This window comes from Temnothorax americanus, unplaced genomic scaffold (genome assembly GCF_048541705.1).
Source record: "Temnothorax americanus isolate GAGA-0224 unplaced genomic scaffold, ASM4854170v1 Scaffold12, whole genome shotgun sequence".
Taxonomy (NCBI): domain Eukaryota; kingdom Metazoa; phylum Arthropoda; class Insecta; order Hymenoptera; family Formicidae; genus Temnothorax; species Temnothorax americanus.
Genome location: NW_027509253.1, coordinates 4,661,837 through 4,686,213, shown reverse-complemented (window position 1 = coordinate 4,686,213; position 24,377 = coordinate 4,661,837). Strand labels below are relative to the sequence as shown.

General features: G+C 39.1%; 6 protein-coding genes and 1 long non-coding RNA gene across 12 annotated transcripts; 6 read left to right on the top strand and 1 right to left on the bottom strand.

Moving 5' to 3' along the window:
• Positions 1-508: 508 nt before the first annotated feature.
• LOC143893198 (uncharacterized) lies at positions 509-3,228 on the top strand. Of its 3 annotated transcripts, none has more exons than XM_077398297.1 (3): positions 509-625; positions 870-1,015; positions 1,171-3,228. In XM_077398297.1, the coding sequence occupies exon 3, from the start codon at positions 1,191-1,193 to the stop codon at positions 2,574-2,576; it is 1,386 nt and encodes a 461-aa protein (XP_077254423.1). In that variant the 5' UTR covers positions 509-625; positions 870-1,015; positions 1,171-1,190; the 3' UTR covers positions 2,577-3,228. The 3 variants fall into 3 exon arrangements, with proteins under 3 accessions (XP_077254423.1, XP_077254421.1, XP_077254422.1); XM_077398295.1 differs by having other exon boundaries at positions 1,155-3,228; XM_077398296.1 differs by lacking the exon at positions 509-625 and adding an exon at positions 675-693 and having other exon boundaries at positions 1,155-3,228.
• Positions 3,229-3,370: 142 nt separating this feature from the next.
• LOC143893212 (uncharacterized) lies at positions 3,371-4,221 on the top strand. The gene is made up of 3 exons (XR_013255738.1): positions 3,371-3,403; positions 3,698-3,876; positions 3,993-4,221. It is a non-coding gene; the product is annotated as an uncharacterized LOC143893212 (long non-coding RNA).
• Positions 4,222-5,055: 834 nt separating this feature from the next.
• On the top strand, positions 5,056-12,580 carry LOC143893350 (uncharacterized). The gene is made up of 4 exons (XM_077398609.1): positions 5,056-5,841; positions 7,796-9,352; positions 10,773-10,845; positions 10,963-12,580. The coding sequence occupies exons 2-4, from the start codon at positions 8,055-8,057 to the stop codon at positions 12,196-12,198; spliced, it is 2,607 nt and encodes an 868-aa protein (XP_077254735.1). The 5' UTR covers positions 5,056-5,841; positions 7,796-8,054; the 3' UTR covers positions 12,199-12,580.
• Positions 12,581-12,941: 361 nt separating this feature from the next.
• On the top strand, positions 12,942-20,118 carry LOC143893199 (uncharacterized). 4 transcript variants are annotated; one of them, XM_077398301.1, is made up of 5 exons: positions 17,084-17,103; positions 17,276-17,926; positions 18,174-18,322; positions 18,403-19,572; positions 19,650-19,783. In XM_077398301.1, the coding sequence occupies exons 4-5, from the start codon at positions 18,489-18,491 to the stop codon at positions 19,655-19,657; spliced, it is 1,092 nt and encodes a 363-aa protein (XP_077254427.1). In that variant the 5' UTR covers positions 17,084-17,103; positions 17,276-17,926; positions 18,174-18,322; positions 18,403-18,488; the 3' UTR covers positions 19,658-19,783. The 4 variants fall into 4 exon arrangements, with proteins under 4 accessions (XP_077254426.1, XP_077254425.1, XP_077254427.1 ...); XM_077398300.1 differs by lacking the exons at positions 17,084-17,103; positions 17,276-17,926; positions 18,174-18,322 and adding exons at positions 12,942-13,031; positions 13,307-13,456 and having other exon boundaries at positions 18,403-20,118; XM_077398299.1 differs by lacking the exons at positions 17,084-17,103; positions 17,276-17,926; positions 18,174-18,322 and adding exons at positions 12,957-13,054; positions 13,307-13,456 and having other exon boundaries at positions 18,403-20,118.
• LOC143893349 (uncharacterized) lies at positions 13,758-14,906 on the top strand. Its single transcript, XM_077398608.1, has one exon. The coding sequence runs from the start codon at positions 13,758-13,760 to the stop codon at positions 14,904-14,906; it is 1,149 nt and encodes a 382-aa protein (XP_077254734.1).
• Positions 20,119-20,266: 148 nt separating the features above from the next.
• Positions 20,267-21,745, top strand: Vps25 (vacuolar protein sorting 25). The gene is made up of 4 exons (XM_077398328.1): positions 20,267-20,521; positions 20,743-20,888; positions 21,186-21,404; positions 21,493-21,745. The coding sequence occupies exons 1-4, from the start codon at positions 20,472-20,474 to the stop codon at positions 21,603-21,605; spliced, it is 528 nt and encodes a 175-aa protein (XP_077254454.1). The 5' UTR covers positions 20,267-20,471; the 3' UTR covers positions 21,606-21,745.
• A 741-nt stretch (positions 21,746-22,486) lies between these two features.
• Positions 22,487-24,314, bottom strand: Cks30a (Cyclin-dependent kinase subunit 30A). Its single transcript, XM_077398329.1, has 3 exons — positions 23,955-24,314; positions 22,899-23,026; positions 22,487-22,813 (listed from the first exon to the last, which is right to left on the bottom strand). Exons 1-3 carry the CDS (start codon positions 24,005-24,007, stop codon positions 22,746-22,748), a joined length of 249 nt encoding a protein of 82 aa, XP_077254455.1. The 5' UTR covers positions 24,008-24,314; the 3' UTR covers positions 22,487-22,745.
• Between the last annotated feature and the right edge of the window lie 63 nt (positions 24,315-24,377).

The window sequence follows — 24,377 nt, the reverse complement described above, 5'->3', positions numbered from 1 at the left end:
GATATAACAGGACACATGGGATGCATTAATGTGAAATATTAATAATGACTGTATGTTACTTACAATAATGACTGTATGTTACTTTCAGTTCTGTTTGTGATGAAGACAAGACTTTTCATTAATTGCTTGTAATATAAAATTTATATCTTTTTAATAAATAATAAAATATACATATCAGACATTTACGAATTGGCAATTGTTCCTTCTCTGGCTGCATTCCGATATTCACGTCAGTACTGCAAATCTATATTTTATGTCACGTATAGGCTATACGTGTAGATTTTCAGTACTGAAAGTTGCTGACGGTGAATATCGGAATGCAGCCTCTATCGATATTTCTGGAATCTCTGGGCTGCGTTCCAAAATTCACTCTAGTTAACAAAAATGCTACAGTGTACGTGACGTAAACTATAGATTTTAGTTACCCAGAGTGAATTTTGGAACGCAACCCTGTCGTCACACGTAATGCCACGTGGCACGTGCCATGTGCCAGCACTGCCAGCGACGGCAGCGACGCAGCGACGCAGCGTGCCACGTCCACCAACGTCCACGTCCCACGCCGCCACGTGTAACCACGTTGGCTGTAGTGCTGTAGCAGTACTTATAATTTTCCGTCGTTCTTTACGTAAGTATCGTTTCGAGGAGTAGTGTGTATTCCAACAAGATTATATTAACGTTACCAATAACAGCATAGTAAGATTAACAAAATTCAATAATTATTTCTATATAAAATACGTTTTGACAAAATCTATCGCAAGTTAGGAATATAGGTTAGGTTACCAGCAAAAAACATGTTCGCAAAGCTTGCAATTCGAAAAGCCGTCTAGATTTTATCTAACGACTACGCTTATGTCGCTTATTTGTTGCAGGCTGAAGCCTCACGCAGATATCAGAGCTAAGCTGGTAGCGGCCTGAAAAAGTTTCGTGCTCAAGTACTACTGTATCACGAAGTAGGCAGTTCTGGATATACGCGAAGTACACGCGAATCCTCTATTTGATAACGCCAGCATAAACAGTATCCTTTCTATTCATCGTATGGAATGATAATTATTCTAACAATTTTGTCATATTTTGCTTGACACTCGTGTCCTGTGGGTGCAACCTGTGAAATCACAACATTTCAAACACTATATTCGTCCTTTAGACTAAAAAAGATTTTGATACAACGAGACTGTGTATAGGCAGCAGTCATGGAATCGGAAGCGAAAAATCAATTTAATAATTGTGACGCGTTCTTCTACGCGACCATGTGCCACGTTTGCAAACGGTTTGGCGACGGCGTCAAATTGAAGAGATGCAGTGCCTGCGGGATGATTTCCTATTGCAGTAAGGAACATCGGAAGCAGCACCGGGAGCAGCACAAATCTTTGTGCAAAGCTACACGGAGAGTGCATCGAGAGTACGGCGAGAATTTTTGTCGTACAACTACAGAGGAATGGGTCAAGGACAAGCTGACCATCGCGCGGTTCGTGTCGTTCACGCTGGGGCGTCGTCTGAAAGCGAATGAGATGCAAATGCTCTGTTTTCAAAGGGCGTGCTTAGTTTGCCACGAAGTGAAGAGCAAGTTGTTGGAGAGTTGTCAGAAGTGTGCTGCCAGCTTTTGTCAAAATCACAAATACAGCACTGAGCACAGGAACGTTTGCGCTCACCTGGAACTAAATCTTCGCACAGATTTATTTTCTATAGAAGAAGGTAACAATCCTCCGGATCTGCAGCCTTACTTGCAACATTTCCTGCAAGAGTACTCGCACATTTCCTGCGAGAGTACATTTCGGAACATGAAGGACTTTATCAAAGCTTTTAGAAATATTCGTACTGACTCGGAGATGTCGAGCAACCCCCCGGCAATTTTAAACTCAGAATATCTGACACATTCCTTAACGTTGTTTCATGCTATGCGATTGTTAAATTATGTCCCAAAAGGCAACGATTTAGTCGTTCATGTTCTAGGTGCGAGAAAGAGCGAAGAAATCACCTTGATCGGGTGGGAAATTTTTCCGCGTTTAACAGGAGCCAAGGTGTCCGTTATATTCATAGGACTGGAATTACCATGTAAATCAAATCTGTCTCATCGTTGCGATAACTGTATGTCACGAGAGAAAAAATGTTTGACGTTCGAGTTACACGATGGGTTATACGAGAACTATGTACGCAGTTCGTCATTCGTAAAACCGGACTTGGTTGTAGGATTTAATATGGGTGTTCGCACGCATGAACCTCCAGTTAAGTCCAGTAAGAAAACGTGGACGCCGTCCATTGAGTTGATAGCGAAAGAAAATTGTCCGTTTATCTTGACGTCTTCCACGCTATATGCATTTAAAAAAGAGACAGACATAATAAACTCAATCCTGGATAAAGAGGTAGACCATCTATATAGCGGAAAGAATCCATTCGCCAGTTTAATCCCATACAGAACTTTCGGCGGGCTGGAGCACGTATCTTACATGAATCAATATATAATTATCTACAGGAGTCTGTTCATAACTGATATGCGTAATTTAAGCGACCAATACAAACTAATGTTTGTGTTTGATGACGAAGAAAACGTAGCGCTCGAAATGACACACGCGAATTAACTGAACTTAACGTTAAATAAATGTAACGGAAAGAACGCGGGTAAGAACATGTATGTATGTACCACATCTGCGAATCGCGACGTGTCTTCACGAAACAAACTCCAAAAGACTGATTTACCAACACTCCGGAATGTCTGCTTATATTTATAGTAATTCAAAAATCGTAAATGATTAATTTTCTAATTGTAGAGTCGATAATTGTCTTACATCATTCAAGCATAATGAATTATACGATTATAGATATAACGGTACACATGGATGCGGTAACGTAGATTGTAAAATGTTAATATGACTGGTATGACTGCACTGCAAATTCAAGTATGTTTAACTGAAGCTCTCCTCTTACACATTTCTTGCCATTTTAAATTACGTCATTTAACACGGTTGAATGTATTAAATTAACTTTTAATTTCAGGTAATTACAAATAACTTTTAATTTAATTCTACGTGGTTTTTTAACACGCAAGAAAATAAAACAAGCTCTAGTAAAACGTGTCATTTTTAGACGTTTGTGCGTGTAGAAATAGCACACTTGGATTTACAATGTGTTCAATTTCAATTCTGTTTGTAATGAAGACAAGTCTTTTTATTATTTGTAATCAAATTTATATTTTTGTAATAAAGTATGTGTCAAGCATTTACGAAATGGCAATTATTTATTTCTTTATCGATATTCCCCTAACAATGCTCTCATCACAACTGCGACAGTCGACGACCAAAACAACAACAGAGATCAAGTGGCCGTGGCAATCGTGGCATTCTAGCTCTAGCAGTACAGTTTACCGTCGTTCTTTCTTTACGTGAGTATCGTCGAGTATTCCAATGAGGTTAAGAATTTTCCAAGATTTTTTAAAATCTTAAGTTTAAAATTTAAAAAAGTCAAAATTTATAAAAAATATTGGAATACAATTAAAAACAAAATAACATTTTAATTTGGAAATTGGAATTTTATTATTTCTTTCATTAACATTATGAGAATGATTAGTCATTCTCATAATAATTGCACATACATAATTTTAAAATGTGATGTTACATTACAAGTATAGTACCAATCAAAAACAATATAGGGTAGTAGGTTATATGTTAATTTTTTCAATCAATCTTATTTGCAATGTTTACAGATAATAGCTGTACAAATTACAAATTGTCGCAACAAATTATTGTCAACAAATTATATTTTGTGAAGCATTCGGCAATGTAAATGACAATACTGAAAACCTAAAGCAGACGTGACCTGAGCAATAGATTTCAATATCTTCAGAACATTTCAGGTCGCTTCATTGGGAAGAGAGTTAAAAACGTAAGAATTAAATTGCCGATTTACGCATGCGACTTGGGAAATCACATTCCAAACACTGTGTGTATTTGTCTTTTACATTGAAGGAGACTTTGATATAAAAATGAGACTGTTTATAGGTAGAAGTGGAATCAGAAGCGAGAAATCAAATTAATAACGATTATAATAACTTTTTCTGCGCAACCATGTGTCACGTTTGCAAACGGTTTGGCGACGACGTTTTGAAGCGATGCAGTAACTGTAAGATGATCCTCTATTGTGGTCAGGAACATCAAAAGCAGCACTGGAAGAAGCACAAATCTTGGTGCAAAGCAATACAGAACGTGCTGGGATGAGACTACAGCATGGCGGATGATGGCGGTGAAACTATGGAGGAATGGATCGAAAAGAAGCTGATGTTCATGGACCTGGTGTCGTCCAGGCTAGGACGTCCCCTGAATGTGAGTGAGACGGATATGATCTGTTTACCAAGGGAGTGCCTAGTTTACCACGATCGGGACATTAAGTCGTTGGAGAGTTGTCGGAAGTGTTCTGCCAGCTTTTGTAAAAATCACAAAGACGGCATTGAGCATAGGGACATCTGCGCTCCCCTGGAACTACATCTTTCCACAGATTCATTTTCTATGCGAGAGGGAAACATTCCTTTGGACTTACAACATATTTCCTGCACGAGTACATTTCAGAACATGAAAGACTTTATAAAGGCTTTTAGGATTATTCAGACTAACTCGGAGATGTCATGCAACGCCCGGGCAGTTTTAGTCTCAGATTATCTAACACATTCCTTAACGTTGTTTTATGCTATGCGATTATTAAACCATGTCCCAAAAAGTAAAGATATAGTCGTTCATGTTCTAGGTGCGAGTTACTCGGAAGAAATCAGATTGATAGGGTGGGAAATTTTGCCGCGTTTAATAGGAACCATGGTGTCAGTGGTAGTTATATTTATAGGACCGGAATTAACATGTAAATTAAAACCTTTACATGATTGCGATAACTGTATGTCACGAGAGAAAAAATGTTTGACGTTTGAGTTTCACGATGTGTTATACGAGAACTATATACGCAGCTCGTCATTCGTAAAACCGGACTTGGTTGTAAGATTTGACCTGGATATTTACGTGCATATGAACTTGGGTCTAGTGAGGAAAAGTGGGCGTTGTCCATTAAGCTGATAGCGAAACAAAATTGTCCGTTTGTTTTAATTTCTTCGACGCTACGTGCATTTAAGAAGGAGACAGATAGAATAAACACAATCCTGAATAAAGAGGTAGACCATCTATATATATAGTGGAAAAAATCTATTCGGCAGTTTAATCCCACATACAGAACTATCATCGGGATGGAGTACATATTTTATATAAATCAATATTGTAATTATCTACAGGAGTCTTTATTCATAACTGATATGCGTAATTTAAGCGGCCGATACAAATTAAATGCTGCGTTTTATGCCGAAGAAAACGTTACGTGTGAAAAATGAGAGAATACGAGTTAAATGCAATTTTAAGCTAACTGTACGAACTACATCTACGAATCGCCACGCATTAATTCTTCACGAAACAAACTGCAAAAGATTGAGATCCGACACTCCGGAATGCCTACTTATATTTACAATCCAAGAAGCCATTATCTACTTGTAGAATTGATTGTATTTATGTCAGTCGAGCATAAAGGGATTATAAATATAAGAGAAGTGGATACGGTAACGTAAAATATTACAATGACTATTGCTTTTAGTTCTGTTTGTAATGAAGACGAAATAACTTTTCGATAATTTTTGTAATAAAATGTATATCTTTGTAATAAATATGTATCAAGCATTTATGATGGTAATTGCTTCATCTGTTTCGATATTTTCTGATGTTACATATGTGTGAAAGGCCGACAGCTTCCTGTGACAGTCGATGATCGCAATAATGGCAGAGATTGAGTGTGTGCAGGTCTTGACTTCCTACTTGTCTTTACGTGAGTATCGTTTCGAGGAACATGTATTTTTTAACGAGATTATTAATATTACTAATGACAGCTAACAGCATACACTTGTGCTGAGATTAACAAAATTTAAAATTTTTTCTCTAAAGAATGCATTTTGACGACCTGCTATACTGTCTAAAATTCTAATAATTTTGTTATTTTTCAAGATTTTTCTCACAAGTCTCAAAAATCGATTAGGAGAATATATTCGGCCAGACCCAGGCAGCGCGCATAGACATCTTAGATATAAGCCGGTATTCATATTTGAATCTTATATTTGAGACTATCTTAGGTACGATCTTAAGATGTTATGAACTAATCACAGAGCCGTATTAGCATCTTAAAGATATTACTTAATACAGTCTTGTAATAAGATCAGACTATGAATACGGACCTTTTAGACATATAACTGCTGCCTAGGTGAAATTGTACTATTTAGAAATTTCAATAATTTTTCAATATATTTCTAAGAGAGAATCGTGATGAAAAATACCATAAGATTGAAATTCTGAAAGTAGAATATTATAAGAAATATTAGAATATAATTATATATGAACAAGATGACATATTTTAATTTAGAAATTGGCATTTTATTGATTCTTTCTTTCATTTACATTATGAGAGTGACTATAATTATACATACATGTTTTTAAAATACGTACAATGTTACATCAAAAGTAGTATTAATTACAAACAAGCAGTGAGAATTTAAGTGTTAATGTTAGAAATCATAAGTTGATTGCGCTGTGCGTTTATCTGATCACCGAATCAGAAGCGTATAAAATTTGCTTAAACGCATGCATGTGATTGGCTATAAAATAATTGAATGTATAACGTTCGTTTATAACATGGATTTTCTGCATGGATCTCAATTCGAGAAGTTTCGTTAACATTCTCTTTATTGCAAAGTCAAGCGCAACAATCGTTTTTATACGTGAAAAAAACCCATGTTGTAAACTTGGTTTGTCAAACACCAGCAACGATCTTCCAACGCAAAACTCGCCGTAAACCTGCGCGATGCGATGACGTACAGATCGCTTCCCGCCAATAACACAAGCGAAATTCGCGTTTTTCATTTTGCAAGGGCGAATCGAGTTCGTGTACGTCTCCTGGCTTCCAGTTGCGCACGTGTTGCCCTGCTTCGATCTCCTCTAATGCTAGGTCTACAATGCGAGTCGTAAAGTCGTGAGTCGTAAGAATTGACCAATCACAATCGAATTTGAGGATAATAATCGACTGTGATTGGTCAATTCTTCACGACTTTACGACTCGCATTGTAGACCTAGCATAACTGTTTTAAATGCTTTAATTTAATTGGAGATCTGTGTGCGAATAAGAAAGGGCCTTTTTTCCGATCTTATAAAAGGATAGCTCGTTTTCGTTGTTCACCCGCTCAGTGTACTTTTATACTACCGCTCGTACACACAACCACTTAACACCGCTTTTCATCGCTTAGAAATTCGCACTCGCTCGCTTGATGGATCTAGCCGCTTTTGCCGTGCTAACTTCTGTGCGCGCTACCGCTCACGGCATTTTTCTTAAAAGGAACACTTTGTAATTACTTGTATATATATATATATATATATATATATATATATATAAAATTTTCTTTATTTACATATTATAAACTTTGTTCTGTAATTTTTTTAAGTTTTAATTTAAGTGCGTGTACTTGTCCATATATCTCTTCGTGCTGTCTCTAACTCGCGGATTCTCGAACAAAAATATTAGAATAATATAATTATAGGAATAAGATGACATATTTTAATTTAGAAACCGGCACTTTATTGATTCTTACTTTTATTTACATTATGAGAGTGACTATATAATTGCATACATAATTTTAAAATGCAATATGTTACATCAAAAGTAGTATTAATTACAAACAAGCAGTAAGAATTTAAGTGTTAATTATTATCGATCAATTTCCTTGCAATGTTTACAGGTAAGAGCTGTACAAATTACAAACACGCAACGTCAACAATAGATTTCAATATCCTCGGAAATTTTCGAGACGGACCATTGGAAGTTTGGAAGTAAGGTCAAAAGCGCGGGAAGTCAATATAGTCGATTTACGCGTGCTCCCCACGTGTTACCTGCGAAATTGTGCGAAATCACAAAACATTCCAAACACTGTGTGTACTTGCCTCTTACACCGAAGGAGACTTTTGATATAACGAGATTCGACTGTGTGAGCAGAAGTCATGGAATCAGAAGCGACAAATCAAATTAATAACGACTATAACAAGTTCTTCTACGCGACCATGTGTCACGTTTGCAAACGGTTTGGCGACGGCGTCCCTTTGAAGCTATGCGGTAACTGCAAGATGATCTCCTATTGCGGTAAGGAACATCAGAAGCAGCACTGGCAGCAGCACAAACCTTTGTGCAAAGCCATACGGGACGTGCTGCAAGGCCGGCAAGGCTACAACATGAATGTTCGCGGAGAAACGTCGGAGGAATGGACCAACATAAAGCAGATGTTCATGCTGCAGGTGTCGCGCGTGCTGAAACGTCGTCTGACGATGTGTGAGATGCAAATGTTCAAATTTCCAAGGGAGTGCCTGATTTGCCACGAACGGAACGCTCAATCGTTGAAGGTTTGTCAGAAGTGTGCTACCTGCTTTTGTATAAAAGACCACGAAGACGGCATTGTGCACAGAAACATCTGTGCTTCCCTGGAACTATGTTTTCGTTCAGATTTATTAGCTGCAAAAGAGAATCGCATTAATTCTTGTGTGCCGGACATAATTTCTTACGCGAAACACGTTCTCGACACAATTTCTCGCGACATTGAATTTGTGGACATGACCGACTTCATAGACGCTTATGGAGTTATTCGGGATGACTCGGACGGTGTAGTCTTGGGAGCCGACCACTCACAATATCTGACACGTCCCTTGACGCTGTTTTATGCTATGCGATTATTAGAGTATGTCAAAAAAAGTCCCAAAAATCTAGTCATTCATGTTGTAGGCGCGAGTCGCGCCGAGGAAGCCACCTTGATCGGATGGGAAGTTTTGCCTTGTTTATTAGAGACCGTGATGTCAGTAACGATTGTAATGATAGGGCCGGAATTAAAATATAAATACACCTCAAACGCTTGTGATCCCTGTACATCGTCGGATAACAAAAGTTCGATTTTTAAGTACCACGATGCGTTATACGACAACTATGTACGCAGCCCGTTATTCGTAAGACCGGACATTATTGTAGGATTTAACCTGGGTATTCACGAGCATGAACTTGGATCCAGTAAAGAAACGTGGGCGTCGTCCATTAAGCTGATAGCGAAACAAAAATGCCCGTTCGTCTTAACGTCCGTCACGCTTCAGGACTTCGAGAAGGAGACCGACAGAATAGATACAATTCTAGGTAGACAGGTAGATTATATCTATAAAGAAATGAATCCATGCGCTAGTCTCAGACCGCATAGAGTCCTCGGGCCGGAGCGCGTGTATTATGAGAATCATTATGTCGCTGTCTGCCGGAATCTTTGTTCGTAACTGTTATGCGTAATTTAAGCGACCGATACAAACTAACGGCTGTGTTTGAAGGAAACGTAGCGCGCGCGAAATGACACACGCACGAATTAACTGAACTTAACGTTTTTATTAAATGTAACGAAAAAAGGAACGCAAAGAAAATTGTATGTACTACATCTGCGAATCGCGACGTGTCTTCACGAAACAAACTCTAAAAGACTGATAGCCGACACACCGGAATGTCCGCTTATATTTATAATAATCCATAAATCCTAAATGGCTATTTTCTAATTGTAGAATCGATTGTCTTACATCGAGCATAATGGATTATACGATTATAGATATAACAGGATAAGTGGATGCGGTAATGTAAATTGTAAAATATTATTATGACTGCACTGCAAATTCAAGTGTGTTATTTTAACCGAAGCTTCTCTTACACATTTCTTGCTGTTTTAAATTACGTCATTTAACACGCGGTTGAACGTATTTAACTTTTAGTTTCATTTAATTAAAATTAACTTTTAATTTTTAATTCAACGTGTTTATTTAACACGCGACAAAATATGTAAAACAAGCTCCAGTAAAATGTGTCATTTTTAGACGTTTGTGCGTGTAGAAATAACACACTTGGATTTACAATGTGTTGCATTCAATTCTGTTTGTAATGAAGACAAGACTTTTTATTAATTGTTTGTAATGAAATTTATATCTTTGTAATAAAGTATGTGTCAAGCATTTACGAAATGGCAATTATTTTATTTCTTCTTAATTATCGATATTCCTAACATTTCCTCACATCACACAGCTGTCTGCGACTGCGACGACAGTCGACGACCAAAACAATAACAGAGTTCAAGTGGCCGTGACATTCTAGCTCTAGCTTCTAGCAGTACACAGTTTCCCGCCGTTCTTTCTTTATGTGAGTATCGTTTTGAGTATTCCAACGAGGTTAAGAATTTTCCAAGATTTCCTAAAATCTCATGTTTAAAATTTAAAAAAGTCAAAATTTATAAAAAATATTGAAATATAATTAAAAACAAAATGAAATTTAAATTTGGAAATTGGAATTTTATTATTTTTTTCATTAACATTATGAGAATGACTATAATAGTCAGTCTCCATAAATTTTAAAATGTGATGTTATATTATAACCCAGAGGTAGCAGAATAACGTCTAAAGACGTCTTAATGACGTCTAATTAGCGTCTAGAGACGTATCATTAAGACGTCATTCTGCTACCTAAGAAATATACCAATTAAAAACAATAGGTTAGTGGGTTATTAAGTGTTAATAATTTTTTCAATCAATCTCATTTGCAATGTTTACAGATAATAGCTGTACAAATTACAAATTGTCGCAACAAATTATTGTCAACAAATTATATTTCGTGAAGCATTCGGCAATGTAAATGACAATACTGAAAACCTAAAGCAGACGTGACCTGAGCAATAGATTTCAATATCTTCAGAACATTTCATGTCGCTCCATTGGGAAAAGAGTTAAAAACGTAAGAATTAAATTGCCGATTTACGTATGTATGCGACTTGAGAAATCACATTCCAAACACTGTATGTATTTGTCTTTTACACTGAAGGAGACTTTGATATAACGAGATTGTTTATAGGTAAAAATGGAATCAGAAGCGAGAAATCAAATTAATAACGATTATGACGCGTTCTTCTACGCGACCATGTGTCACGTTTGCAAACGGTTTGGCGACGGCGTCCAATTGAAGAGTTGCCGTGGCTGCACGATGATCTCCTACTGTTGTAAGGAACATCAGAAGCAGCACCGGAAACAGCACAAACCTTTGTGCACAGCCATACAGGTCGTGGTGCGAGGCGACAGCATGGATGATGGCGGTGAAACTACGGAGGAATGGACCGACAACAAGCTGAGGTTCATGGACCTGGTGTCGTCCAGGTTGGGACGTGACCTGAATGTGGACGAGATGCAAATGTTCTGTTTTCCAAAAGAGTGCCTAGTTTGCCACGAACGGAACGTCAAGTCGTTGGAAGATTGTCAGAAGTGTGCTGCCAGCTTTTGTAAAAATCACAAAGACGGTACTTTGCACAGAAACCTCTGCGCTCCCCTGAAACTATGTCTTTGCACAGATTTATTTTCTATGCGAGAGGGAAACAGTCCTCTGGACTTGCGTTTTTATTTACAACACATTTCCTGTACGAGTACATTTCGGGACATGAAAGACTTTATAAAGGCTTTTGGGAATATTCAGACCGACTCGGAGATGTCGTACAACGTCTGGGAAGCTCAACACTCAGAATTTCTGACATGTCCCTTAACGTTGATTTATGTTATGCGATTATTAGAGTATGTCCCAAAAAGTAGTAAAAATCTAGTCATTCATGTTCTAGGTACGAATGAGTCCGAAGAAATCTTCCGGACAGTTTGGGATATTTTGCCGCGTTTAATAGGAACCATGGTGAAAGTTATAGTGATAGGGCCGGAATTACCATGTAAATCAAATCTGTTAAATAATTGCGATAGAAAATATTTGACGCTTGAGTTTCACGACGTGTTATACGAGGACTATGTACGCAGCCCGTCATTCGTAAAACCGGACTTGGTTGCAGGATTTAATCAGTATATTTACAAACATGAACTTGGGTCTAGTGAGAAAACGTGGGCGCCGTCCATTAAGTTGATAGCGAAACAAAATTGTCCGTTCGTCTTAACGTCTGCCACGCAATATTCATTTAAAAAGGAGACAGACATAATAAACACAATCCTGAATAAAGAGGTAGACCGTATGTATAGCGGAAAGAATCCATTCGGCAGCTTAAAACCATATAAAACTATCGAGATGGAGTACGTATCTTATTTAAATCAATATATGTAATTATCTACAGGAGTCTTTATTCGTAACTGATATGCGTAATTTAAGCGATCGATACAAACTAAAGGCTGCGTTTTATGCCGAAAAAAACGTAGTTCGCGCGAAAAATGTAATGGAAGGAACGCAGAGAAAATTATATATGTACTACATCTGCGAATCGCGACGTGTCTTCACGAAACAAACTCCAATAGACTCTGAAAGCAGACACTCCGGAATGTATATACTTTTACAATCCAAAAATTCTAGGGCACATTATGTCTAGATGTAGAGTCGATTGTCTTACATCGAGCATAATGGATTAACGTTATAGATATAATTGTCAAGTATTAATGTAGTGTCTGTCATGATTACATTCTGCAAATAAATATAAGTGTGTTATTTTGAATTGACGCTTTCCTTACACATTGTTTGCCGTTTTAAATCACGACATTTAACACGGTTGAACGTATTAAATTAACTTTTAATTTAATACGATTCAACGTGTTAATTTAACACGCAACAAAATTATGTAAATTAATTCAGTTAAATGTGTCATTTTTGGACGTTTATGCGTGTAGAAATAATACACTTCGATTTATAACGTGTTGCTTTCAATTCTGTTTGTAATGAAGACAAGACATTACTTCATTAATTGTTTTGCAATAAAATGTATATCTTTGTAATATATTATATCAAGCATTTACGAGATAATTATTTAATTCTTCTTGATCGATATTCTTGACGTTCCTCACATCACACGTGTGACAGTCAGCGTGACAGCTGCCTACGACAGTCGACGATCAAAACAATACAATAGTGGAAGTGGAGATCGAGTGGCCTCAGTGGCCGTAGCACTCGTAAGTTTCCCGCCATTCTTTACGTGAGTATATATCGTTTCAAGGCAAGGAGCGTCTATTCCAATGAGATTATTAACATTTCTAATAACAGCATGTACATATGCCAGGAATAACCAAATTCAATAGATATTTCTGTATAAAATGCATTTAGACAGCAGCCTGCATGTCGCAAATTAGGAACGTAGCTAGGTTACTGGCAAAAGCGTTTTTTTTTGGTCTGGCAATTCGAAAAACACTCGATATTTTATCCAACGACTACGCTTTATTCGTTGCAGGCTTCAGCCTCACGCGGATACCAGAGCTGAGTAGATAGCTGTCTGGAAAAGCTTGATGGTGCTCGAGTACTATCGCATCACGAAGCAGACGATCGTGAATGTGCGCGAGAGTACACACGAATCCTCTATTTGATAACGCCAGTATAAACGGTATCCTTTCTATTTGTCGCATCGAATGATAATTATTTCTACAATTATGGGATATGTTTTACTTGACTCATGTCTTGCAGGTGCAACCTGTGAAATCACGACGTTATTCTAATCGCTGTACATATTTGTCTTTTGCACTGAAGGAGGACTTCGATATAACGAGACTATGTGGGCAAGACTGGCAGAAGTAAAAGACGGAAAAATTCCTAACGCATATAATCTGTGCTTCTATGCGACTGTGTGTCACGTGTGCAAAAGATTTGGGGACGGTGTCCTTTTAAAGAGGTGCGGTGGCTGCAGGATGATCTCCTATTGCGGTCAGGTACATCAGAAGCAGCACTGGAAGCTTCATAAACCTTTGTGCAAAGCCATACAGGACGTGATGCGAGACGACAGCATGGATTATTGCGGTGAAACTACACACGAATGGGTCCGCAAGAAGCTGATCTTCATGAAGGTAGTGTCGTACAGGTTAGGACGTGACCTGAATATGGATGAGATACAAATGTTCAATTTTCCAAGGGAGTGCCTGGTTTGCTACGAACAGAACGCTCAGTCGTTGAAGGATTGTGAGAAGTGTGTTGCCAGCTTTTGTAAAAATCACGTAAATGGCACTGAGCACAAGAACATCTGCGCTTCCCTGGAACTACGTTTTCGTTCAGATTTATTATCTGTAAGAGAAGAGATGAATCTTCCAGATATTCGTTGTTACTTGCGATACGTTACCGACGAGGGTAAATTTCAGAACATGAAAGACTTTATAAACGCTTATTGGAATATTCCGACTGACTCGAAGTGGTCACGCAAGATCTGGATAGACCAACACTCGCTACATCTGACACGTCCCTTGACGTTGTTTCATGCTATGCGATTATTGAACTATGTCCCAAAAAGCAAAGCTATAGTCATTCATGTTGTAGGTGCGTGTTACTTAGACGAAATCAGCTTGGTGGGGTGGGAAGTTTTGCCGCGTTTAATAGGGACCGCGATGCCGGTGACGATTATAATGATTGGGCTGGAATTAGAACTTAAAATCCATCCGGAATATGTTTGCAATTGTATGTTGCCGGAGAACAAAAATTTGAAATTTGATTTTTGCGATATGTTATACGAGAACTATGTACGCAGCCCGTCATTCGTAAAACCGGACTTGGTTGTAGCATTTGACCTGAGTATTCAGGTGCATGAACTCGGGTCTAGTAAGGAAACGTGGGCGCCGTCCATTAAGCTGATAGCGAAACAAAACTGTCCGTTTATCTTAACTTGTTGCACGTTACACAACTTTAAGAAGAAGTTGGACAAAATAAGCACAATGCTGGGTAGAAAGGTAAATTACTTGTATAGTGGAGAGAATCCATTCGCTGGTTTAAGTCCATTTAGAAACGTCGCGCCGGAGAATGTACACTATGTGAATCAGTATATAGTTATTTACAGGAGTCTTTGTTTGTAACTGATGTAATTTCCAGCGTCTAATTTAAGCGACCGATACAAATTAAAAGCTGTGTTTGATGCCGAAGAAAACGTGTCGCCTGTGAAATGAAAGAGTACACTAGTTAAATGGAATTTATATAACGTTTAAATTTGCAACGGATGGGACGCAGAAAAAACTATGAACTACAACCGCGAATCGCGATGTGTCTTCACGAAACAAACTCAAAAAGACTGTGATCCGATGCTCCGGAATGTCTGCTTATATTTATAATCCCAAAAATCGTAGGGTCTATTTTTTTATTTTATTTATATAGTCGATTGTGTTTTACATATCAGTCGAGCGTAATGGATAGTTTTTTTTAAATGAGATCCGATATTCCGGAATGTTTGCTTATATTTGTAATCCCAAAAATCTTAGGATTTTTTTTTTTTTTTATAGAATCGATTATATCAGTCGAACGTGATCGATTTTTGTTTAACTTAAAATATTAATGCAATTACACATATTACCACAGGCGCGCGCGCGCACGCACACCCACAAACACACACACACACACACACACTTTTAATTTTGTTTAGGGTCTTTTTTTTTTATTTATATTAGAGTCGATTATATCAGTCGAGCGTAATGGATTTTTGTTTAATTAAAAATGTTAATGCATTGCAATGATACCGTTTCTTTTAATTTTTTTTAATGAATACAAGACTTTTTGTTAATCATTCGTAATGAAGACACGACTTTTCGTTAATTGTTTGTAATAAAATATCTATTGAGAATGTATTATATATATACTAAATGTTGCAAATTATTTCTCCATCGATATTTCTGACGTCTGACATCACACGTGTGACAGCTGCCTGTGATAGTCCCAGGAGCCCCACGAGTGTCTACGACCCAAACAATGGCAGAGATCGAGCCCTGGCCCTGGCCATTACAGATTCCCTCCATTCTTTACGTATTGTTTCGAGTATTAATCTCATTTGCAATGTTTACAGATAATAGCTGTACAATTTATATACGCAACAAATTGTCAACAAATTTATAATATTTCGTGAAGCATTCGGCAATGTAAATGACAATACTAAAAACCTAAAGCATACGCAACGTGAGCAGTAGATTTCAATATTTACAGAATATTTCAAGTCGCACCACCATTGGAAAGAGAGTTAAAAGCGTGGGAATTAATTGGCCGATTTACGCACGCGACCTGGGAAATCACATTTCAAACACTATATGTGTACTTATCTTTTACACTGAAGAAGACTTTGATATAACACGAGACTGTGTATAGGCAGATGTCATGGAGTCAGAAGCGAGAAAACAAATTAATAACGACTATAACAAGTTCTTCTACGCGACTATGTGTCATGTTTGCAAATATGGTTTGGCGACGGCGTCCAATTGAAGAGTTGCGGTGGCTGCAAGATGATCGCCCATTGTTGTCAGGAACATTAGAAGCAGGACTGATGGAGAAGCAGCACAAACCTTTGTGTAAAACCGTACAGGACGTACTGCAAGACTACAACGTGGATGATCGCGGGGTAATTTCGGAGGACGACAAAAAGCAAAACTTCATGGATTTAGTATCGTTAAGGCTGGGACGTCTAAAGTTGAATGAGACGCAAATGTTCTATTTTTCAAGGAAGTGCCTGGTTTGCCACGAACTCAACGATCAGTCGTTGGAGTATTGTCAGAAATGTGTTGCGAACTTGTGTAAAAATCATAAAGACGGCATTGAGCACGGGGACATCTGCGCTCCCCTCGAACTGTCTTCGTTCAAATTTATTATCTATGAGAGGAAAGTAGTCCTTCGCAGGTGCAATCTTGGCTGCGTTCCGATATTCATTGCAAAATCTAAGTGTACGTTACGTAAACTATAGATTTTCAGTACTTGCAGTGAATATCGGAACGCAGTCTTACTTGCAACAAGTTTCATACACGAGTACATTTCAGAACATGAAAGACTTTATAAAGGCTTTTGGATATATTCGGACTCACTCGGAGATGTCGTACAATGTCGCTTAGCAGCCAAACACTCAGAATACCTACTGGCACGTCCCTTGACGCTGTTTTCTGTTATGCGATTATTAAACTAATGTCCCAAAAGAAGCAACAAACATTTAGTCGTTCTGTTGCAGGTCCAAATTACGTCGAAGAAGAAACCTTGAAGGGATGGGAAGTTTTGCCGCGTTTAACAGGGACCGAGATATCAGTGGTAATTGTAATAATAGGGCCGGAATTAAAATATTAAATTCTTCGATTTGCGTCACACCTTTGCAACAACTGCATGTCACGGGAGAAAAAATGTTTGACGTTTAAATATCACGATGTGTTATACGGAAACTATGTACGCAGTCCGTCGTTCGTAAAATCGGACTTGATTGTAGGATTGAACTTGAGTATTCAGATATAAACTTGGCTCAAGAGTGAGGAAACGTGGGCGCCGTCCATTAAGTTGATAACGGAAAAAATTGTCCGTTCGTCTTAACGTCTATCGCGCTGGACTTCGAAGGAGACCGACAGAATAAACACAATTCTAGATAGACTGGTAGATTTATATTTATATAAAGGAAAGAATCCATGGCATGCGCTAGTCTCAAACCGCATAGAGTTCTCGGGCCGGAGCGCGTGTATTAGGAGAATCAATATGTCGCTATTTGCCGGAATCTTTGTTCGTAACTTATGTGCGTAATTTAAAGCGACCGATACAAATTAAATGCTGTGTTTTATGCCGAAGAAAACGTGTCCCGTGCGAAATGACACACACGAATTAACTGGACTTAACGTTTAATAAATGTTTAGTTCCGTTTGTAATGACAATGGAAGACCAGACTTTTCGATCATTTTTATAATAAAATTTATATCTTTGTAATAAAATATATGTCAAGTATTTTCGAAATGGCAGTTATTTCTTCTCCGTCGATATTCGTGACATCTCTCACATCACACGTGTAAACAGATGCCTGCGACAGTTGACGATCGAAACAATGGCAGAACTCGAGTGGCCGTAGCGGTAAAAGTTTCCCGCCGTTCTTTACGTGAGTATTGTTTCGAGGAGCGTCTGTTCCGATGAGATTATTAACATTACTAATAGCAGCATATATATGTGCTACGATTAACGAAATTCAATAAATAATTCTATGTAAAATGCGTTTCGACGGAAGCCTGCACGTCGCCGATTATTATAGGAACGTAGGTTACAGACAAGAGCGTATTTACAGATCTGGCGATTCGAAAAAAAAACACTCTAGATTGCATCTAACGATTACGCTTTATTTGTTGCAGGCTTCAGTCTCACGCGGATACCAGAGCTAATAAGCAGATAGCTGTCTGGAAAAGCTGGTGCTCGAGTACTATCGCATCAGGAAGCAGACGATCGTGAATATGTGCACGAACGCACACGAATCCTCTAATTGATAACGCCAGCATAAACGGTATCCTTTCTATTTGTCGCATCGAACGATAATTGTTCCTTCAATTTTGTGATATGTTTTACTTGACTCATCTCCTGCAGGTGCAACCTGTGAAATCACGACATTCTAATCGCTGTACATATTTGTCTTTTGCACCGAAGGAGACTTCCTTCGATATAACGAGACTATGTGGGCAAGTGCGGCAGAAGTAAAAGAAGGAAGAATTCCTAACGCATGTAACGCATATAACCTGTGCTTCTATGCGACTGTGTGTCACGTGTGCAAACGATTTGGTGACGGTGTCCTTTTAAAGAGATGCGGTGGCTGCAGGATGATCTCCTATTGTGGTCAGGAACATCAGAAGCAGCACTGGAAGCAGCACAAACCTTTGTGCAAAGCTATACAGGACGCGCTGCGAGACTACAGTATGGATAATCCCATTACAACTGTATCATCTATGGGTGTAACTTTGGAGAATAATATAGAGGAGCTTAACTTTGTGTGGCTAATAACAAACAAGCTGGGACGTCCCTTGAATTTGTACGAAACAGCAATGTTCAATTTTTCAAGGAAGTGTCTGGTTTGCCACGAACGGAACGCTCAGTCGTTGAAGGATTGTCACAAGTGTGTTGCCAGCTTTTGTAAAAATCACGTAAACGGCACTGATCATAAGAACATCTGCGCTCCCCTGGAACTACGTTTTCGTTCAGATTTATTAGCTGTAAGAGGAGCGATCGGTCCTCCAGATATGCGTCGTTACTGGCGACACGTTACCGACGAGGGTAAATTTCAGAACATGAAAGACTTTATAAACGCTTATTGGAATATTTCGTCTAACTCGGAGATGTTGCGCAATATCTTGATAGGCCAACACTCGCTACATCTGACATGTCCCTTGACGTTGTTTCATGCTATGCGATTATTGAATTATGTCCCAAAAAGCAAAGCTATAGTCATTCATGTTGTAGGTCCCTCACACCATTACTCGACGGAAGAATTCAGCTTGATGGGGTGGGAACTTTTGCCGCGTTTAATAGGGACCGCGATGGGCACGATGCCAGTGACGACTATAATAATCGGGACGGAATTACGAATTAAAATCGATCCGGAATACGTTTGCAATAACCGTATTATGTTGCCGGAAAACAACCTTTTGACGTTTGATTTTTACGATATGTTATACGAGAACTATGCACTCAGCGCGTCATTCGTAAAACCGGACTTGGTTGTAGGATTCGACCTGGGTATTCAGGTTCCTAACTTTGGGTTCGGTGAGGAAACGTGGGCGCCGTCCATTAAGTTGATAGCGAAACAAAACTGTCCGTTCATCTTAACTTGTTGTTTACAGAACTTTAGGAAGGAGTTAGACGAAATAAACACAATTCTGGGTAGAAAGGTAAACTGTCTGTACAGTGGAGAGAATCCATTCGCTAGTTTATGTCCGTTTAGATTCGTCGCGCCGGAGTATGTACTTTATAGGAATCGGTATATAGTTATTTACAGGAGTCTTTGTAACTGATGTAATTTAAGCGTAATTTAACAGCGACCGATACAGATTAAAGGCTGTTGATGCCGAAGAAAACGTGTCGCGTGCGAAATGAAAGAGTACACTAAAGTTAAGTGGAATTTAACGTTTAAAAATGCAACGGATGGGACGCAGAGAAACCTGTGAACTACAATCGCGAATCGCGATGTGTCTTCGCGAAACAAACTCACAATCAGAGACTGTGATCCGATACTCCGGAATGTCAGCTTACATTTATAATCCCAAAAATCATGGGGTCTATTTTTTTTTATTTATATAGTCGATTGTGTTACATATCAGTCGAGCGTAATGGATAATTTTTTTTTTTAATGAGATCCGATATTCCGGAATGTTCGCTTATATTTGTAATCACAAAAATCTTAGGATTTTTTTTTTTTTTTATAGAATTGATTATATCAGTCGAGCGTGATCGATACACTTTTTTTTAATTTTGTTTAATGAGTACAAGACTTTTTGTCAATTATTTGTGATGAAGACACGACTTTTCGTTAATTGTTTGTAATAAAATATAAGTATATGAAGAATCTACTAAATGTTGCAATTATTTCTCAATCGATATTTCTGAGACGTCTGACATCACACGTGTGACAGCTGCCTGTGATGTGATAGTCCACGATCAAAACAATGGCAGAGATCGAGTGGCCCTGGCAGTACAGCTTCCCGCCATTCTTTACGTGAGTATCGTTTCGAGGAGCACATATTCCAATGAGATTATTAAATTTACTACCAACAGCACATATCCTGTGGCAGGATTAACAAAATTCAATAACTGTATCTCCACAAAATGCGTTTCGACGAAAGCTCGTAGGTTAGGAACCGTAGGTTACAGGCAAGAGCCTGGCGATTCAAAAAGTATTCGAGATTTTATCTAACGACTACGCTTTATACATTGCAGGCTTCAGCCTCACGCGGATACGAGAGCTAAGCAGATAGCGGCCTGGAAAAGTTTGGTGCTCGAGTATTGCCGCATCACGAAGCAGGCGGTCGTGGATGTGCGCGAGGTGCATACGAATCCTCTGTTTAATAACGCCAGCATTAACAGTATCCTTCCCGCTCATTGCACGAAATGACAATTATTCTGCTAATTTTGTCATACATCTGTATTTAATGTTCATGTCCTGCTGTGTTCGTCAGTGTTCTCAGCGATTCACTTCCTTGTTGCAATTTATTAAAGTTTCCTTTATTATAATAGTTTATTATCGTAGTTTCTTAATATATAATGGTTTATTCCACTTTCTGGCTGTTATGCTAAAGTTAATAAACTATATGTATAATGGTTTATTAAGTAGAATAGTTTATCTGTCTGCTGCTGAGAGCTCCTTAACGATGCGATAACAGGAAGATTGCCGTCCGAAGGTGTGCTGATGATACTGGAAGAATTAGGAAAATCGGGCAATGCGTCTCCGCTAGATAAAACCAAACAGAGATGGTTGGTTTATTGGCATACTTTAGAAGAATGGGGCGATATAATATATAATTATGCACAGGAGAATGGTTTCATTGGCTCTGTGTGCACGTTTTTTGAACTGACGCAGGGGGAGGACACGACTGAGCAAGGTACATCGAATAATTTAGTTAAATCATTTGTCTGTCATTCGTGTCAGTCATATGGATGGTCGTTAAATAATTGTCGTATCTATTTTAGAATTCCACGGTCTGGATACGGAAGTGTTGATCAGATCGCTGAGAACGCTGGAAGCTGGCAGAAAGGCAGAGATTATCTCGTTCGACGATAATCAAGGCGTTAAATTTTTCTAACGCGTAGAAAGTAATTTTCGCGCTCGTCGAGAATTCCGCGAGTACAGTTACGTGTAAATTTATATTCAATTGCGTACTCGTTAAAATTTAATATATGCGTTTAGATGTACATTTTTATGAAATAAAAGTCTGTTCCTCTACATTGACGTACAGCGACGTAAAGAAACTCTTAACATGGCTCATAAATGCAAACATTTATTTAACACAATATTGGTAATACATTTTTTCCTTTTTCGTTTCTTACAAAAAAAAAGTAAACCAAAATCGCCCGGATGCTAAAGCTAACGCGAACGTGGGAAAGACCTGATGTATTTCGAGTATGAAATTAATGTAGCCAATTGTTATATAGCTTTTAAGATACATAAATCACATACGGCACATAGGTTCACTCGAAACGGGGTAGAACATAAAAATCGCGACAGAAAAAAAAATAAAAATAAATGCAAGACTTCCCGTGCCCAAGTCAAGGTGCTAAAAAATCGAAACGAACGAATTACGTAGAACTTAAAATACGTTTACACTTCCCTCGTATAAATTTAAAAAATTTTCGCGTTAAATGTCAAACTTAAAAGGAAAACGATTATCCTAGGCGCCTTAAAATTTAAATTGAAAGGTTTTGGTTCCTACGAGAAGGCACTGTAATCACAAGTTCTTATGAATTACTTCGCTTCGGAATCACCAGTCTTTGGAAGCAACTAGAATATTTCATTTTGTTTCGGAGCTAATATATATCGCGACGTATCTCTTAACTCTCCGAGTTTTCCAATGCAAAGAGGAGAAAGGAAGTAGAGAAGCTAAACTGAGATTAAGAACTAACATACTCTATAGACATATATACAGCATACTTGCTTGACATTTTTTTTACGAATGGCAATGCGAAGTAATTAGAAATAAAAACGACCATGGACATACTATTCTGTGGAATTTCGTCGAAAAATTTCTATACGATTGGCTCGCGATTTCTCCATTCTCTCAATCAGACTTTTAGAAAGTGTATTTTTGTACACAAGCGCACCGCTCTTGCTAGCGAGACCGAGAAAGAAAGAGAGACGCGGTAAATGAGTGATCTTAAATATGTTCCACCGTAAATATGAACATGATCTGAATTGTTATTTACAAGACGACGTAACTTGGCTGCATTCAATTCTCTTCCCCTCTCAGCTCCAGAGGCGTCGTTATTTTCCTCTTGAACAGCAGAATGTGTGGTTCTGAAATGTGATTCACATTCGATTAAAAGATCTCCGCAACAAGTACTTACACCCAAAGCATACTAGGATGTCCCGTGATACTTACCGGGCTCGTGAATCATGTAGTGCACCCATCCTTGACTTTGCTGGACTCCGATAGCTCTCCATTCCTGCTCGGACAGCAGATGAGTCCTCGGCACCAGTTTCACCATTTCTTTCGGCAAAACGACATGCCTGGGCAAAGTTTACAGAGAAGACAATAAAGTAAGAATGAAAAAAAAAACAGTAAACCAAATTAATAAATACGTGAGAAAAAAAAATTAGAAATATGTGCAATAAGCTTGACTTGCGAATTTTTCAAGATCTTATGCGTACATTATTTGAGAAAAAGTGAAAAGGTTTTTAAGGAAATTCATAAACATGCAAAATCTCCATCTGAACGTACAATCCCTTTAATAACAGTTTGATAACAGTTGATTGAGGAAAAGAATAGAAATTTAACCGAGCTCGACTTCTCGTTCAATTTTACACGTACAGATTTCAAAAATTGGCACGGTCAGGCATGGAAATAGCAGCTTCTAATTAACATTGCAACAATTCTACAATCGCGATAAATCGTCGTCGAATTTTTCTCTCATCCTTTTAGCTCGAAGAGAAAACGCGCATTGAAAATCATTTCTCGGGGCAGCATTGTTATTTATCCTTTTTTTCCTCACGCGTCCTTCCAACGGGAGAGCATATTCGTCGCGGCCGTCGTCGAAGCCGTCGCGAGTGGTTTCTCGCCAGGAAAAGCAAAATGCCGCGCGTTACCGAGGTCCTGGACCAAATGAGATTCGCAATCCGAAATAAAACGACGGTCCGGTCTCGGGAACCTTCGATCGGCCATTTAAGAGTTTCGATCCCGAAGCGGTCGAGACGAGAACGGGAGAGACGAAAGGCAACGAGGAGAGGTGGAAAAAAAGGGTGCGGATTAAGGGCGCAGAAATGCTCGACGGGGTGGGTAAAAGACGCCCGAGGAGAGACGTTCAACGTGGGGAATTTTCACGGGGAGAGGGGACGCCATTGCCATTACGTATCGCGCGTGGTCCCTCGCTTCACGGGCCAGGGCCAGGGGGGCCCCGGGCCCCGGGGGCACGCTATCACGCCGGGAACGATCGCCTACCTGTACTCGTACTTATCGTCGTAGTACTTGTCGGAGTAGTAGATGTGCGGCATCGCGTCCTTCGACTCCGCGGTGGCGTTTCTAGGCGGGAACAATGACCGATCTTGGAGACCGGAGACGCGCTGGGTCTCTTCGCCAGACGGGCACGGCGGCGGGCACTCTCCGAGAAGGCCACCCTCGATCGCGCGTGCTGCGTGCGTACGCTGTCTAATTTGAAAGTTTCAACGGATGTGGATGTGCCGGCCGAGCGTGCGGAGTGGAGGCCGCGGGGACTGCGCGAGTCAAGAGGGGGGCCAGAGTCAAAACCCGGGGAGGGGCCCCGCACCCCTTTCCCCCCCCGCCCCCCGCGTCATCGTCGCTTTTTCGTGCGACGAGGTTAAAATCGCGTGAAGTGGACGGATCGACGAGGCGAAATCCCGCCAT